Source organism: Bos indicus, chromosome 16 (assembly GCF_029378745.1).
Source record: "Bos indicus isolate NIAB-ARS_2022 breed Sahiwal x Tharparkar chromosome 16, NIAB-ARS_B.indTharparkar_mat_pri_1.0, whole genome shotgun sequence".
In the NCBI taxonomy this organism is placed as follows: domain Eukaryota; kingdom Metazoa; phylum Chordata; class Mammalia; order Artiodactyla; family Bovidae; genus Bos; species Bos indicus.
The window spans coordinates 52,781,445-52,797,526 of NC_091775.1; the positions used below are offsets into that span (position 1 = coordinate 52,781,445).

The 16,082-nt window shown below is 41.4% G+C and overlaps 1 protein-coding gene and 1 non-coding gene across 3 annotated transcripts in view; both read right to left on the reverse strand.

Moving 5' to 3' along the window:
- Positions 1-15,652, reverse strand: part of DNAJC16 (DnaJ heat shock protein family (Hsp40) member C16) — a 39,749-nt gene extending 24,097 nt beyond the window's left edge. The window contains exons 1-4 of one of the 2 annotated variants that reach the window (XM_019976405.2): positions 15,313-15,652; positions 12,945-13,129; positions 8,485-8,551; positions 6,840-7,179 (exon numbers count right to left, since the gene is read on the reverse strand). In XM_019976405.2, coding sequence (XP_019831964.2) covers positions 6,840-7,179; positions 8,485-8,551; positions 12,945-13,111 — 574 coding nt within the window. In that variant the 5' untranslated portion in view covers positions 13,112-13,129; positions 15,313-15,652. Of the gene's footprint in view, positions 1-6,839; positions 7,180-8,484; positions 8,552-12,944; positions 13,130-14,881; positions 15,278-15,312 lie in introns of those variants that run through there. The other variant, XM_019976404.2, reaches the window with a different exon arrangement.
- On the reverse strand, positions 808-879 carry TRNAE-UUC (transfer RNA glutamic acid (anticodon UUC)). The gene has a single exon. It is a non-coding gene; the product is annotated as a tRNA-Glu (tRNA).
- Positions 15,653-16,082: the final 430 nt, after the last annotated feature.

Below are 16,082 nucleotides of genomic sequence, written 5' to 3' on the forward strand. Positions count from 1 at the left end.
CAGATATTCATCTTTCAACTTTTCCATATGCCTAAAGGGATGGTACAGAGCCAACTGGAAGAACACGACACTGTCAAATCTGGCTAAAAACAAATCTGTCGATAAACTACTAAGATGCAAAATGATGTGAAGTAACACAAAATGAAGAACATGGAGTTTCAGTAGGAGAAAATAAAACCAAACTTTAACCAGTATCTAAGCAGACCCTTTTTCTACACAAAAGAAGTTGTCACACACTTAGCTATTTTTAGGAATAACTCCTTGAAAGAGAGAAATTATTCTTTTAAAATAAAAAGTCTCATGGTGGATAAATACTGCATGATCATCCAAATTGGGTTTCCCTAAAATGACATCTGATTTCAAGACACCAATTTTCTTGATACCCTGGTAACTGTTGGCACTTCCCAGGGGGCACTGTGTATGCCTCGATGATTCAGGTCTGTCTCTTATGTGCGCTTCCTGGGTGTGAGGACTAGGTTTTACTTATTTCTGAGCAGTGCGGCACAGTGGCTAAGTGGTTAAGGTCCATACCTTAACACTGTGGGTTATGAACAGTGTGACCTCACTTGTTCCTTAACCTTCCTGAGCCTCACTTCCCTCATCTGTGAAACAGGCATAATCATAGTCTCTCTTTCATTGGGTTACTCTGGGAATAAAGACAATCCACAGTATTTAGCACAATGCAAAATAAGTAAAATGCTAAAAAACAAAACAAGCAAACAAAAAGACTTATTAGTGTAATATAGTACTTGGTCCATTAAGAAAACAGGTTTTTTTTGGCTGTGCCATGTGGCTTGCAGGACTTAGTTCCCTGGCCAGGGACTGAACCTGGGCCTTGGCAGTGAAAGTGCCAAGTCCTAACCACTGAACTGCCAGGGTATTCCCAAGACAAATGTCTTAAATGAGAACATGGAATGAATTCCTTATCATTTTCTACTTACTCCTATAGTACTGTACTATTCTGTACTTGCACGTGTGAGGCTGCTGTGAATTTCCTGGGTATCTGTTTTCTCTTCCCAGTAAGAGTTAGATCCTCAAGGTCAAGGGCAGAGCTGACTGTTTGTGGGCCTTCCTCCACAGCATGGCTGTTTATAAACGTGGTCTGCCTCTGCACACTAGTTATTACCAAATGGCATGACTGTAGATTCCACCTAAACAGCTACAACAGTTCTTCTCTGGGTGGAACTGTTTCATTTCCTTCATTTACTGCAATTCAGGCATTTTATGTTATTTTGAGATAATGTCCAGGCTTCCCTAGATCACAGTTAATCTTTAAGACTGTCTGCTTTTTCTGTCAACTCAGAATAGAAACATTTTCTGCAGTAACTGTCTTAAAGGATAACACTGCCTTGCTTGGAGTGGCCATGGATATTGTCAGGATCTCATCTCAGTATAACCCAACTGTAACCAAGATCTGCAATGAATCTGAATGATCCAAAGAGGAAAACTAAACTGATCTAATACATTTAGTCAAAATCCGCTTTCTAGGGGACTTCGGAGGTGACGTGCAGAACAGATTAAATACTCTTAAACATTACTTCTATGAATCTAAATCCATCTTCTTCCATCCTTGTCATTTTGAGTCCCGACTTATTAGGATTATTTGTTGTTCAGTTGCTAAGTCATGTTGGACTCTTTGCGACCCATGGACTACAGCACACTGTCTTCCACTATCTCCTGAAGTTTGCTCAAATTCATGTCCGTTGAGTCAGTGATGCTATCTAACCATCTTATCCTGTGCCACCCTCTTTTTCTTTTGCCTTCAATCTTTCCCCACATTAGGGTCTTTTCAAATGAGTTGGCTCTTCACATCAGGTGGCCAAAGTATTGGAGCTTCAGTTTTACCATCAAGCCTTCAATGAATATTCAGGGTTGATTTCCTTCAGGACTGACTCATTTGATCTCTAAGCTGTCCAAAGGACTCTCAGGAGTTTTCTCCAGTATCACAATTCAAAAGCATCAATTCTTTGGTGCTCAGCCTTCTTTATGTTTCAACTCTCACATCCATACATGACTACTAGAAAAACTATAGCTTTTGACTATACGGGCCTTTGTTGGCAAAGTGATGTCTTTGCTTTTTAATATGCTGTCTAGGTTTATTGTAGCCTTCCTTCCAAGAAGCAAGCATTTTTTAATTTCATGATTTAAAAATTTCTTAATTTAGGATTATAGAGCACAACAATCCCAAAGGATGGCAAGACCTTCAATCATTACAGATTTAAGGATCCTGAAAAGCAGTAGAGCATCATGTTCACCACGTGGATTACAGAGCCAGTCTCCCTGGGTTTGAATCCCAGCTCTGCCATATACCAACTGTGGGACCTTGGAAGAGGTACCAAAATGAGCCAAATCTCTATAAAAGAGAGATGATGACAGCACTCTCCTCAAATAGTTGTTTATGAGTTGACACTTACATTAGTGCTTGACATACAGTAATAACACAAGCTATTGAGACAGTCATTTCCTAGGCAGGTTGATAAGAAGTCTAGGGGTTCCCAAGGAGAGAGGGATCTGGTATTCTCAAGGAGGAAGAAAGGACAAACTTTTTTGTCCCTCTACATTCCTTAGGATTATATAACAGTAAAGTATCCTGCCTGAGGACAGTCTCTAGAAAAAACTTTCTGGCTAATCCTATTATCTTAAAATGTAAATTATGGGAGTAGGTTTAGTGAGGTCCTTAGAACCTCCAGACATTCTTTTGATTCACTGTAATAACTAGAGAGTATATAATTCCATTGCTAACACTAGCAAGGGGGTACTCCTTCTGCCTGCTTCTGATGCCTATGTCAGAAGCTTTCTCTATCTCCTTTATACTTTAATAAAACTTTATTACACAAAGCTCTGAGCGATCAAGCCTCGTCTCTAGTGCCAGATTGAATTCTTCTCTGGAGGCCAAGAATCCCAGTGTCTTTTTGTGGTTCAGCAACAATATTTCACTGATTATTATGCTTATATTATTAGTGTCATGTCACCACACTTGGTAGTCCAAACCGCAATCATTATTCAGAACAACTTCTCCCAATTCAACCCTTCCCTGTATCCTCTGCCCACCAGTAGCTCAAGTGAGAATGCAGAGTCCATTTTGCCCCCCCCCCCTCTTTTCCTCAGTTCTTACATTCAAATGGTGCCCAGGTGCCAGGTCCTTCTATGATCCTTCCCTTGAAATATCCGATACCTGTTCCCCCTCTGTTCCTACTGACCGAGCTCAGGCCAATGGCTGCTGCCTTGCCAGGACTGGTAACCTTGCTGCCTCTGTTCTCACCTTCTTTAGTTTGTCCCTCATGCAGCTTGAACAGCTAGCTTTCTAAAGCACAGATCTGATAGGACCATTCTTGGCTCTATTACATACTGTAAAGTAAAGGCCAGCTTCCTTGGCCTGGACTTGAAGGCTTCTTACCACCTGACTCCCAGGTTGCTCCTCCTGCTTTCCCCCCTCTCATCTGCACTCAGTCACCCCCCGCTGCTGGCTCTTTGCTTCCCTGCCTGCATTGTTCCCTCTTGCCTGAATGTTACTCCGCTTCCTGTCCAGTCAGGTGGCACCAGTCATAAAGAACCCGAGCCTGCCCATGCAGAAGATGCAAGAGACGCAGGTTCAATCCCGGGGTTGGGATGATCCCCTAGAGGAGGAAATGGCACCCCACTCCAGTATTCTTGCCTGGAAAATCCCATGGGTAGAGGACCCTGGCGGGCTGCAGTTCATGGGGTCGTGAAGAGCTGGACATGATTAAGTGACTGAGTACACAACTTCTAATAATCTTTCAAGACTTAGCTAAAAATAAGGTAAAATTCAGTGCTTTACAGTCTGTGAGCTATAGAAAACTAACATTTAGAAAAGATTTTTTAAAAGGAATTTGCAAAATAGGTGCTTTCAAAAACTTAATGCTGGTAAACCAGAAAACTCAGTTAATCAAAAATTCTCTAAAGCTCATTGATTCAGTTCAGTTCAGTCACTCAGTCGTGTCTGACTCTTTGCGACCCCATGAACCGCAGCACGCCAGGACTCCCTGTCCATCACCAACTCCTGGAGTTTACCCAAACTCATGTCCATTGAGCTGGTGATGCCATCTAACCATCTCATCCTCTGTCGTCCCCTTGTCCTCCTGCCTTCAATCTTTCCCAACATCATGGTCTTTTCAAATGAGTCAGCTCTTCACATCAGGTGGCCAAAATATTGGAGTTTCAGCTTCAACATCAGTCCTTCCAATGAACACTCAGGACTGATTTCCTTAAGGATAGACTGGTTGGATCTCCTTGCAGTCCAAGGGACTCTCAAGAGTCTTCTCCAACACCACAGCTCAAAAGCATCAATTCTTCTGCGCTCAGCTTTCTTTATAGTCCAACTCTCACATCCATACATGACTACTGGAAAAACCATAGCCTTGACTAGATGGACCTTTAAGTATTCAATATGTATCAGGCACTTAATATATGCTTTTCTCATTTAATATTCATAACAATCCTGTTGGTTTGACATTATAACTCCAATTTAGAGCTGAAGAAACTGAGGCTAAGTAATCTGTCCAAGGACACAAAGTGTTATAAATGACACATCTGTGATCTGAAAACTGGTGCATCTGACTCCAAGGCATGTGGTCATGACAGTGATCACTATGCTATGCTGTCTCACGTAGTGTAAGTTCACCTGTTGGCTCTGATCTGACCTTGGTGTACATGCATTACCATTCTAAATTATGCAATGGTCCAGTGTCTATGTTCTGCTCTGGGATCTTAAGGTCAGCTCCTGGACTGAAGAGGTTAAATGGTTTCCAGCACATCACCCCGCATGGCACAAAGTGTGACTGTGTTGTGTGATGAAGAAGCTGTCCAATCTGACAGCTCACCTGGGGCCCTCATTTATTCATCAGGCACCACAGCAAAAATCTACTGCTCATCACATGTGAGACCACGTGCTAAACCACATGTTGCTCAACTTCTAAGAACTTCTTGATTCCATCGCAGGAAAGCATTATGGCATATCTGAGCACCTGAGTGCCCCTGAACAGCAGGTTGAAATGTTCTGTTTCAGAATAAATGAACTGGTGACTTTCAGTGGTGCATGTTCTCCAGAGCAACCAGGGCCTCTCAGCCCCTCTGGCTGTTAGTCCCTTTCTAGTTACTCAAGAATAGGTCTGCTAGGGCAGGGGTTCCCAATCCCCAGGCCGTGGACCGGTATGAACCGGTACCAATTTGTGGCCTATTAGGAACCAGGCCACACAGCAGGAGGTGAGCAGTGGGTGAGCAAGCAAGCAAAGCTTCATCTGTATTTATAATCGTTCCCCACTGCTCTCCCATTACCCCCAGATGGGATCATCCAGTTGCAGGAAAACAAGCTCAAAAGTGCACAATAAATGTAATGCCCTTGAATCATCCTGAAACTATCCTCGCTTCTTCTCTCTCAGTCTATGGGAAAACTGTCTGCCATGAAACCAGTCCCTCTTGCCAAAAAGGCTGGGAATCACTGTGCCAGTGACTTCCCTGGTGGTTAAGAATCTGCCTTCCAATGCAGGGGACACAGGTCAGGGAACTAAGATCTCAAATGGCATGGAGCAACTAAGACTGTGCAGGGCAACTACCGAGCTTCCATGCTCTGGAGCCTCCGTGCTGCAACGAAAAGCCCGAGAGCTGCGATTAAGATCCAACACAGCCAAATAAACCCATGTTAAAAAAAAAAAAAAGACCTGGGCCTTCCCTGGTGGTTCAGTAGTTAAGACTCTGGGTTTCCAATACAGGGATTGTGGGTTCTATCCCTGGTTGGGAAACTAAGATCCCACAAGCCATATTGTGCAGCCAAAAATGAAAAAATAAGTATAAGTAGGCCTGCTAATGCCTATAAAACAGACACGCATTTAATTCAGTAATTCCAGCTTTTATGTTATTAAAGTAAATACCCTCCCTGGATAACTAAAATTTTCCTGGAGCTAAGTGATATCTCTGAACAAAAGAAAGGCTAATCTGTGATGGAGAGTGGTAACCTATGAAAATTAGAATATTATTTGTTATAGGCGGAGCTATTTGCCCCGAAAATGCACAGGTTGATCCTCTAATCCCCAGTACTTCTGAATGTGATTATATTTGGAGATGGGGCCTTTAAAGGGGTAACCGAGTTAAAACAGGGTTTGAGGGAGACCTGAGCTCCATCCCTGGGTTGGGAAGATCCTCTGGAGGAGGGCATGGTAACCCACTCCAGTATTCTTGCCTGGAGAATCCCATGGACAGAGGAGCCTGATGGGCTATATAGTCCATGAGGTTGCAAAGAGTTGGACATGATGAGTGACTAACCACAGGGTCATAGAAAGAGAGTATGAGATACCAGACCCAAACACACAGACACAGACGAAGCTGGCTACCTGCAAGCCAATAAGACAGGCTTCACAGGACAGCACACCTGTTGACACCTCGATCTTGAACTTTTAACCTTGAGAACTATGGGAAAATAAATTTCTGCTGTTTCAGCCACCCTGTCTGTGGTATTTTGTTATGGGTCCCCTAGCAAATCAATATACAGAGTGAACTCACAAATACCATAAGGATAACCGACCACCACGAAGACTAGTACTTGAGGGCTGCTCTGTTCAACCAATAATTTTGAAGTTTCTCCTCTATATTAGGCCCTCAACTAGATGTCAGGAGACTATACAGACTTCAAGTTAGTAATGCAGAATGAAAGTGGCTTACCCATTTTCTCTCTGAAAATGTGTCCCCGGAAAACCCCAGTCACCATGAATTTCTGAAGAGAAATCGCACTAACTGTTACTTCTCTCCAATATCCCAAGAAATTCAAGAGACATAAAAGTCACCTTCTCTTTATAAATGTCTTCCAAGGAATAAAATGCTCTTACCCAAACCTTCAAGTTCTTGAACTGCTTCTTTCCAGACAGGCTCAATGTGGATACAGCTGAAGCACCAGTCTGAGGTGATCTTAATGAGGTAGGGTTTCTTGAAGCTGTCTGGAACCACTTCATTCACATAGTGTGAAAAGTGCAATAAATACTTCTCATCAATTGAGTCCCGCCGTTCGGAATTAAAAGGGAAGTGAAAAAAAGATTCGTCGAAATAAAAATTATCGTGGAAGTGGCGGAAGCGATACTCTCGCTGCTGCTGTTGCTTCTGGTAGCCCTGGCTCTCCCCAGCATCTCCATAGTGGTCATAATGTGATCTCTTTTCTTCATTGGAAAGAATCTACAAAGAAAGGGGAAGAAAATAAGAAATCCAGAAAATAAAACAGCAAAAAAAGGGCCACACAAAGGACTTTCCTGTAAACACCTCTGAAGATAAAGGAAGAAAATAAATGTAAAGATACAACACAATTTGATATTTTAAATGCAGTCACTCAACATACTGTAAAACTCTTCTCTTAATAGGAAAATTGAGTATTTCAAGATCAAAATACTTCAACTGTGTAGCTAGCTACTCAGGCTCATCTTGGCTTTAAAGATTCTGAACTATCATAATACTAAACACATCAATAAATTAGAAAACTTTTTTTTTCTTTTTTTGCTGTGCCATGGGGCTTGTTGGATCTTAGTTCTCTGACTAGAGACTGAATTCAGGCACTTGGTAGTGAGAGTGTGAAATCCTAACCACTGGATAGACAGGGAAGTCTTAAATTTAACATAACTTTGACCATTAGGGCTCAGCCATGAGAATGTTGACTTAGTCATATCATCTAAGTTGGAATAATTCATTCAAACAAATGCATGAAAAGTTGTGAACACCAAAAAGTAGCCATAGGGTTGAATTCTGTGATTGTATGTTAGCTGACTCTTAATGAGAAATAACTTTGAAGTCTAATTCAAGAACCTATTTTAGGATGAAGCATCATTCCATGAGCTAAAAACTTTCTGTTGAAGAACATTACTTAACACAAATCAGGAAGCCATGGATTTATCTTTCTTACATATTCCACGCCAACTTACTTAAGCTGATACGTTGGAAAACTGTTAAAAACCTCGTGTTTAAATGTATTTGTAACCTTGAGTCACTTTAATAAATACAGGCAAACTGGTCTATGTTTCTTTAATGTAAGTTTCTAGTATGCATATGTGCTCAGTCACTAAGTCATGTCCGACTCTTTGCAACCCCATGAACTGTAGGCCACCAGGCTCCTTGTGTCCATGGGATTCTCCAGGCAAGAATAGTGGAGTGGGTTGCTGTTTCCTCTTCCAGGGGAATCTTTTCCACCCAGGAATCAAACCCGAATCTCCTGTGCTGCCAAATTGAGTATGTAACATAAGGAAGTAGACACTCAAGGTTACTCTAAAATGTCAATGAAAGCCTTTAAAATAGGGCAGTTTCTCCAAGAGCAGTGTGTGTAGGCACTGGTTTCAACAAATTGGATGTGGTCAAAAATGCTGTCTCTACCACTACCTAGACTGGGTCAAGGGCACGGGGAACATACCCTTTCCAAGAGGACTTTACAAAACTGATCATCTAAGATAAATTTTACAAAAGCCAAAAGAAGCATCACAAAGTTTGACACGATACCTCGTAAGCCTTGCTAATTTGAATGAACTTGTCTTCTGCTCCAGGATCTTTGTTTTTGTCAGGATGCCTGAAACACAAATGGGCAGGTGGTGAATGTGGATTCAATGTTTATACGTGGTTAATTAACATCCTCGTACACAGAGTTCACTACATTAGAGGCAAATGGAAGGGCATTTTGCTAGAACAGTTCCTTCAAAATAAGTGGGAGAAGCAATTAGTCGCTTCACATGACTACAGTAAATGAAACTGTGAAACAGGCCATTTCTTCCCACAGTGCTTTAGCCGGACACATTTTCAAAGCACCAGACAGTGTTCCAGGCTTTCACTGAGGAAGAGTGGAATGTGTATCTGTCTTTACGCTGCTCCTGAACACTGCTGGAACCCAAGGCTGAGGTCACTTATTAGTAAGAACCAACTGTGTTTCCCAGGATGGCAGCATTTCATCCCAATGTTAGAATGATATCAATGTAGGTTCTTCTGACAACTCAGGGGGACAAAGCACTTTTTAGGATACTCCATGAATCTGTTTAGTAATAACCATGTTCCAAACAGTATCTTGTTGCTGATGCTCAAATTAGAACGTTTTAATTTTCAATATTATCCTGGTTATTCCATTCTGCTTCATTGCCTTTTATTTACAAATGGATAATGATTTCAAGGTCACATGTTTTAAAAATGTGAGGAAAGTCTACAGTTTATGCAAAGTGATTTCAACTAATATTGGAACTAACATTTGCTATTATACACAGCTGGCAATTAACTGTATCTATCTTGCTGTCATATATTATTCTGTAATATTCTTACATTTACCAATTTCAGCTTTGGCGATATTAAAGTCTTGGAAAGTAGGGGCCGGGTTTTACTTCCTTAGAACTCTCTAACATCTAAATTAGTGTTTTATACCAACTGATTTTTCAATGTTCATTTTATTAAGAGATTCTATTTCAGAGCTTATTTTTTTTAATAATCACTACTGCTAACTTCTAGTAAAGTTCTTCTAGCAAAGGTTCTGGAAAGAGAAACAATCCACTGGGAAGCAAATGACTACTAAAAACAGTACCAAGTACATTTGAATAAAGAAATTTACAACTTGACTAACTTATTCTAGCAGGAACATATTTGAATTATAATATTCTGACTTCTCTAAAAATAAAGGAACTTCAAATTGTTGGCTGGTGAATTTAAACATTGTTCCTCCCTTGAGTATTTAATCCTGTTATGAATATTAGTGTGAAAAAAACTCAGCTAAATGTGATGAAAATAATGATTTAAGGAAACAAGATGGTGGTTCCAAAATATGTTTCCGGATGACCAAAGGAAAAAAGAAAAGCGCTTTCAATATTCAAACTTAGGGCAAAGGCTAAGAGGATAAAAATCATGCAATTGTACAAATGTAGATTTAACATACAGAACTTGGTAGGCGGGGGAAGAGAAGGGAAGAAGGGGCTTTTAAGGAGATTGAGCCGAAGAGAGAGTATTGGGGGCTGGATTAAAACCACAGATCCTGAAACAGAGAAAGCCAAGGCCCAAGGACAGGCAGGAAACCACAAGACAGTTTCAGCTTATAAGGAATATTTTCCTGATTATGGGAAAATACTGCAAAGTTGAAAACATTTAGAAAAGGATAAATTCACCTCTAGGAAAGCACCATCCAATACTATGTTCAGTGTATAAGTAATATTTAAGACTACAATATAACGAAAGTGAAAGCGTTAGTCACTCAGTCATGTCTGACTCTTTGTGACCCCATGGACTGTAGCCCGCCAGGTTCCTCTGTCCACAGAATTCTCCAGACAAGAATACTGGAGTGGGTTGCCATTCCCTTCTCCAGGGGATCTTCCTGACCCAGGGACTGAACCTCAATCTCCTGCATTGCAGGCACATTCTTTACTGTCTGAGCCACCAGGAAAGCCCACAATACAATATGCAACTTTTAAATTTCAAAGCAAAGAAAATTTTGTATTTGGTATCCATTTGGCATCTACCAATAGGGAATAAAAACGATGGTGCTACCTTTAAGGGAATAAAAACAAAGATAGAAAAAAATAATAAAGTATCAGACAAATCGATTTACTGTTTAGGGGACTGACCATGTTTTACCCATTTGCTTCAAATCAAATTTTATGATGCCTTTTTCTTGGGGTTGGAGGAGTTATTTTGTCAATGTAGGTGACACAAGAAAAGTACTTATGATAAAACAATTATTGGGAGAGAAATGTCATTTTTCTGAGATTAAAAAGGAATTTAAAATGGTTTCACCAAGCAAAGAGAAAGCTCTTGAACAGGGTAAGCATTAATCGCTCAGTTGTGTTTGACTCTTTGCAGCCCCATAGATTATAGCCCATCAGGCTCCTCTGTCTAAGTGATTCTGCAAGCAAGAAAACTGGAGTAGGTAGCCCCCCTACGCCGGGGGATCTTCCCGACCCAGGGATAGAACCTGCATCTCCTGTACTGCAGGAAGATTCTTTACCACTGAGCCACCAGGGAAGCCCTGAGCAGGGTAAGAAATACTATTAAGTGATAAAACAGCAGAGGAAAACTACAAATCGAATTCAATAATTAACCATTCCCCATGGAGTAGCTCATTCTGAAAAGTCAAACAAGGAAACTGCTATTTTTCAGTGTACAAGTGACCCTTGAACAACATGGGGGCTCAGATGAACTGCACAGTTCAAACCTATGTTGTTTGAGGGCCAATTGGATATGAAACCACTATGAAATGAAACAAACAGTTTCAATGATAAAATATTACCAGAACCTAAAAAGCAGAAAATACTAGTACAGTGAAAATATAAGGGTAAAGTAAAATTGTAGACTTTCACTAGATGATAGCTTGTTTATATGTATGGTGACATAATACTCCTAAAGAGAATCTAATTAAGGAAGTGAAGCATATGATTCATTTAATTAATATTGTAACAACTTTTTCAGCTCTGGAAGACAGAAAAGTCAAAGCTATACATTTTAATAGGATCCATAAAACCAAGCTATCATTTTTGCTTTTAAAATTTTGTTAAAGGCTATACCCTATCAAAAAGAATGTTGCTACCTTATGACTTAATCATAGATTTATGTATTTTGCTTTAAATACAAAGAGGCAGGAGACTGAAATGATGTAGTAAAGAAAGTGACTTTGCTGTGGAGTCCCTGGAGTCTGGCCATGCACAATCAGAGACTTCATTTTTAGTATCCAATTCTGGGTATCTCATGATATGAATATGGTCTAAAATGGTTAGATATTCAAAACATTCAAAAGTATATTTTAAACTACGTTTCACCTTTATCACCACCAACTGGATACTAAGATGCACTTCTCACTGAAGAATAATGGTAACAGGCAGAGTCAGGCACAGCCTGTGTTGTCATCTGCACGTGGCAGCTCTGCTGCTGTGTTAACTTCCTACCCACCCAGACTAACCCACTCACTCTCACTTCTGCCCAGATGGGCAAGTGATTAAAGAACAAAACAGCAATAAACCTGCTGGTACAGAAGGTCAACCTATGGAACCCAGAGGTAATACAGACTTCCCAACTCTGAGCCTAGTTGCTCACCCAAAAAACAGGGCCAGCAATATCTGCCCTCATGGGGGTAATCATAAGGCTTAAATGAGATAAAACAGTATAGAACCTGGAGCCTAGCACGCAATTGGTGTGTGACGATGGCTCCCATCCCTAACTTTCTTTACTCGGTTGGTTCACCCAGCTTTTGTCACCTGTGTCTTCACTGTCCCTTCCTTCCCCTGTGGCTCCCCTCCAGCTATATAATCCATCATTCCTACTCTGTCATGTCCACGGCACTGATAATGTTTGTCCAAAATAAGCTTTAAATTCATTGCTTTTCTGCTAAATCACAAACACTGGCATATTCCCTAGCATACACAACATCTACAGGTAAAAATTAAGACTTTTCTATATGATAATTTTTTTAAGTAATGTACTCAGTTCCTGAATATTCTCTTTAAATTGACAGCAAAAAGCTCTTACTATAAAAAAAAATTTTTTAAGCTTAGAAATTAATCTAGAGAATAGGACTGGGTAGTGTTCCCTTTAGCAATGATACTCATGAAGAGTTACTTTATGAATAATGTATCATGGGAAGGGCAGCTTATCTATTGTTGATTATATATATGTACATATAATTTATATAATATATATTAAAATGTATTTATTAATGAAAGTTCCCTCCTACTTACTGTAATATTAAATAAGCAAATAGCATCAAGGCAATTCTTTAAGCCAAAGAATTCCTAAAAGGGGTTTCATAGTAACTGGGCTTTGGATTCTAAAAAATTATAGAATAACATGAATATACGTTCTCCCATATAAAATATGTGACACAAACATATATATTTAATGAACACAGAAACAGAGACAAATAAAAGCTAACCATAATTTAGGCTTCATTCTCCTGCTAAAACTGCTTAGCTTATTTTAAACTTCTATTTCTTTGTTTCACCTACCATTCCCGGGCGAGCTTCTTATAAGCCTTTTTAATATCAGCCTGACTGGCTGTTCGGCTGACCCCTAGGACTCTGTATGGGTCAAAATCCAACGCAGACAGAATTTGCAGGATCAGAACCAGAACTATCAAGAATTGCCAGGAAATGCCCAACTTTTTCACTTCCATTTCTCTTCCTTTCCAGAGCTGAAATGATTGAAGAGGCAATAAGTTTCAGTGGTAGAAATCTGGACAGTCTGATTTTTTATGTAAAGGTATAAGATGTATAGATGAAAAACAAAACAAAGGTATTTTGCAGGAAAAGTACCAAGCTGTTTGACCCCATCTTCTTAAATGAACACCCTTGCTACTGTTTTTGAATATCACAAATAAGAACTATTACAGACGAAGAGACGAGCAATAAGATAGCAACTCTCCAAAATCCTTGGATTAGAATGAAAACAAATGAGATGAAGAAATAATAAGCAAATGCAAGAAAACATACATAGGGAAATCTAGGCAACTACATCTCTAACACACTATTTCACATATTATGACAGTAACAGTTTAATCTTTATTTATTTACAAAATTTCTTTGGCCACATCACACAGTATGTAGGATTAGCTCCCTAACCAGGGATGGAACCTGCACCCCATGCAAAGGAAGCATAGAGCCTTAACCACTGGACCAATGGGGAAGTTGTCTGACAATAACAGTTTAAACCTAAAATACGTGGTTAGAGAATCCCTTACTGAGCACTTGCTAAATAAATTCATGAAATTGTAAGATTTACTATATGCAAAACTACAAAATACGATAGTTGTGATGTTCTTGGGAGTTAAATAAGTACAAAGATGAAAGTGAAATACTCTTAAAATAAAACTGGAGTTACATTAAAAAACAAAACAAAACAAAAACAAAAACTGGAGTTACAACTTCACATGCCCCAATTCTACTGTCACCATGTCCATTCAAACAGGAAAACAGGAAGCTGTCTTTAATCACTAGCAATACTGTAATTATAAGTGGAGACCTCAGATGAAAAAAAGTGGTGAGAAGAGTTTTAGTTTGCCATCAGAGGGGCATTAATGGCAAAGATTGTAGACCAGGTATGGTCTTCAAATGTTAACGCTCCATCTCCGCTGAGGGTAGTGACTGAATTCACTGTGGATTTTGGAAGTAATCCTGTCAAGTTAACAAGGTAGTGCTCCATTGCACGGACATATTTTCACTCCAGGATCATGATCTTTGTGATATCACACAATGATTTTTCAAAGGTCATATTTATCTTGTGTGTGAAAGTTGCTCAGTCCTGTCCCAACTCTGTGACCCCATGGACTATACAGTCCATGGAATTCTTCAGGGGATCTTCTCAACCAAGTGATGGAACCCAGGTCTCCCGCATTGCAGGCAGATTCTTCAACATCTGGGCCATCAGGGAAGCCCCATATTTATCTTGGGTTCTCACAAATCACTAACATCTTAGGGATCAAGCATCTAATGTGATATCTTACTTAAGGGAGGCAAAGCTCTAACAGTGTGGATTCTGACAAGTGGGAGTCTAAATGCTATCTCGGAGTCTTCACCAGACTAATCTGATGGCCACTGTTTAGGACGGAAAGCACGCTGAATAAAACCCTTAAACAAAAAGAAGCTTCTTATTTGTTAAGGCAACCTATAATCTAGTCTGTCGTACAAAATACACATAAAAAACCTAAAAACTGAGAAGGCGATGTAGCTATTAGTTAAGCACATAGACTCTGGAATCAGACTAACATTGGGATCTGTCCTCCATCGCTTTATGACCTTGGACACATTACTTAAAACTTGCTAAGCCTCAGTGTCCTCCTTCATAAAATGGGTGAAAATAATACCACCTTGAAAGGCTCGACATGGGAGTTAAACGGTAAAGGATTTACTGAGCACGGGGTCAGCAGCCAATAAGCGGTATTTATTACCATTATTTTTTCTACCATGCAGTGCAACCAGTGCCTTATTCAACTGTGTCAGTCGCCTCCACTTAGAGAGCCCAAGTGCCGGGGCGCTGTGTTCTTTTGCTGACAGCTCGACCGTGCCAGCCTCAGGAGAGGAAACAACCTGCCCAACAGGTAGGTATCGCCCTCGGGCAGTATCCCCAGGACCAGGCAGACGCTCCCAGAGACATGCTTAGGTCTGAGCCCCGCCTCGAGCTCCCGCCGAACGTCGCAACCCTCCAGGAGACAGCCGCATCCCTCGCCGCCCCCGAGAGCCCTGGGTCTGGCCCTATCAGCTCCGGGTTCTCCCCGGGCCCAGCGGGGACCCGGAACGAGGAAGAACTGACTGGAGGTCCCTGAGCCTGCCCGGCCCCGCCGCGTCCGCGGCTCCGCGCGTCACGCCGGGAAGGAGTTACCGGGAAAGGGCACCGGCCTAACCGGCTGCAGCGTCCGTGCTCCAGTTAGTCCGCCGGGCCGGGAGCCTCCGGTCCACACCAGCGCTCGCCGGGGCCTGGGGAGGGGAAAAGAGAAGGAACGAGCCGGAGGGTAGTCACGTGATACTTAAAGGCCCGGTGCACCAAAGGCGAGGACAGTACAAGTCGAGGTCTTCTACTCTGTGAATCTGTTTTGACCCTTGCCACCCGCCGTCTGCGCGTGGACCTGGCACGGTTGCCATAGGAACGAGGAGCGCTCTCCGGCGGGATCCAAAGGGAAGGTGGTGGTCAAGGAGGCCGAAACGTGCCTCCTAGAGAGGCAAAGTCGCGATGCATGATGGGATGCCAAAAGACCTCCCCGATTCAGGGAGGAGTTTCTACCTCTACCAGGAGATGGCCCTTGTCTAGCAGCAGTTGCTAGGGTGGGGAAGCTATCGCTGTTCCCTAATCTCTTTAACCCTATTCTTAGACTCCGAGAGCGTCAGAGTTGGAAGGGACCTTAGGGATCGTTTCTAGTTCAACTCCTCTGTATCCTGATGGAGCCGACTGAGGCCCAGAGAAGGGTAGAGACTTGCCCAAAAAGCGATTTCCTCTTTAGATAATGTGCTAGATCCTGTCCTAACCACGGGAAAAGGATATGTGTGTGGTGATGCTGGGTGGGGAGGGCGATGGGGGAGAAGCACAAGTAAATGTGATAAGCTTTCCGTGAGCCAATGACATAGATTCCTTGGGAATATAAAGAAAGATTTTAT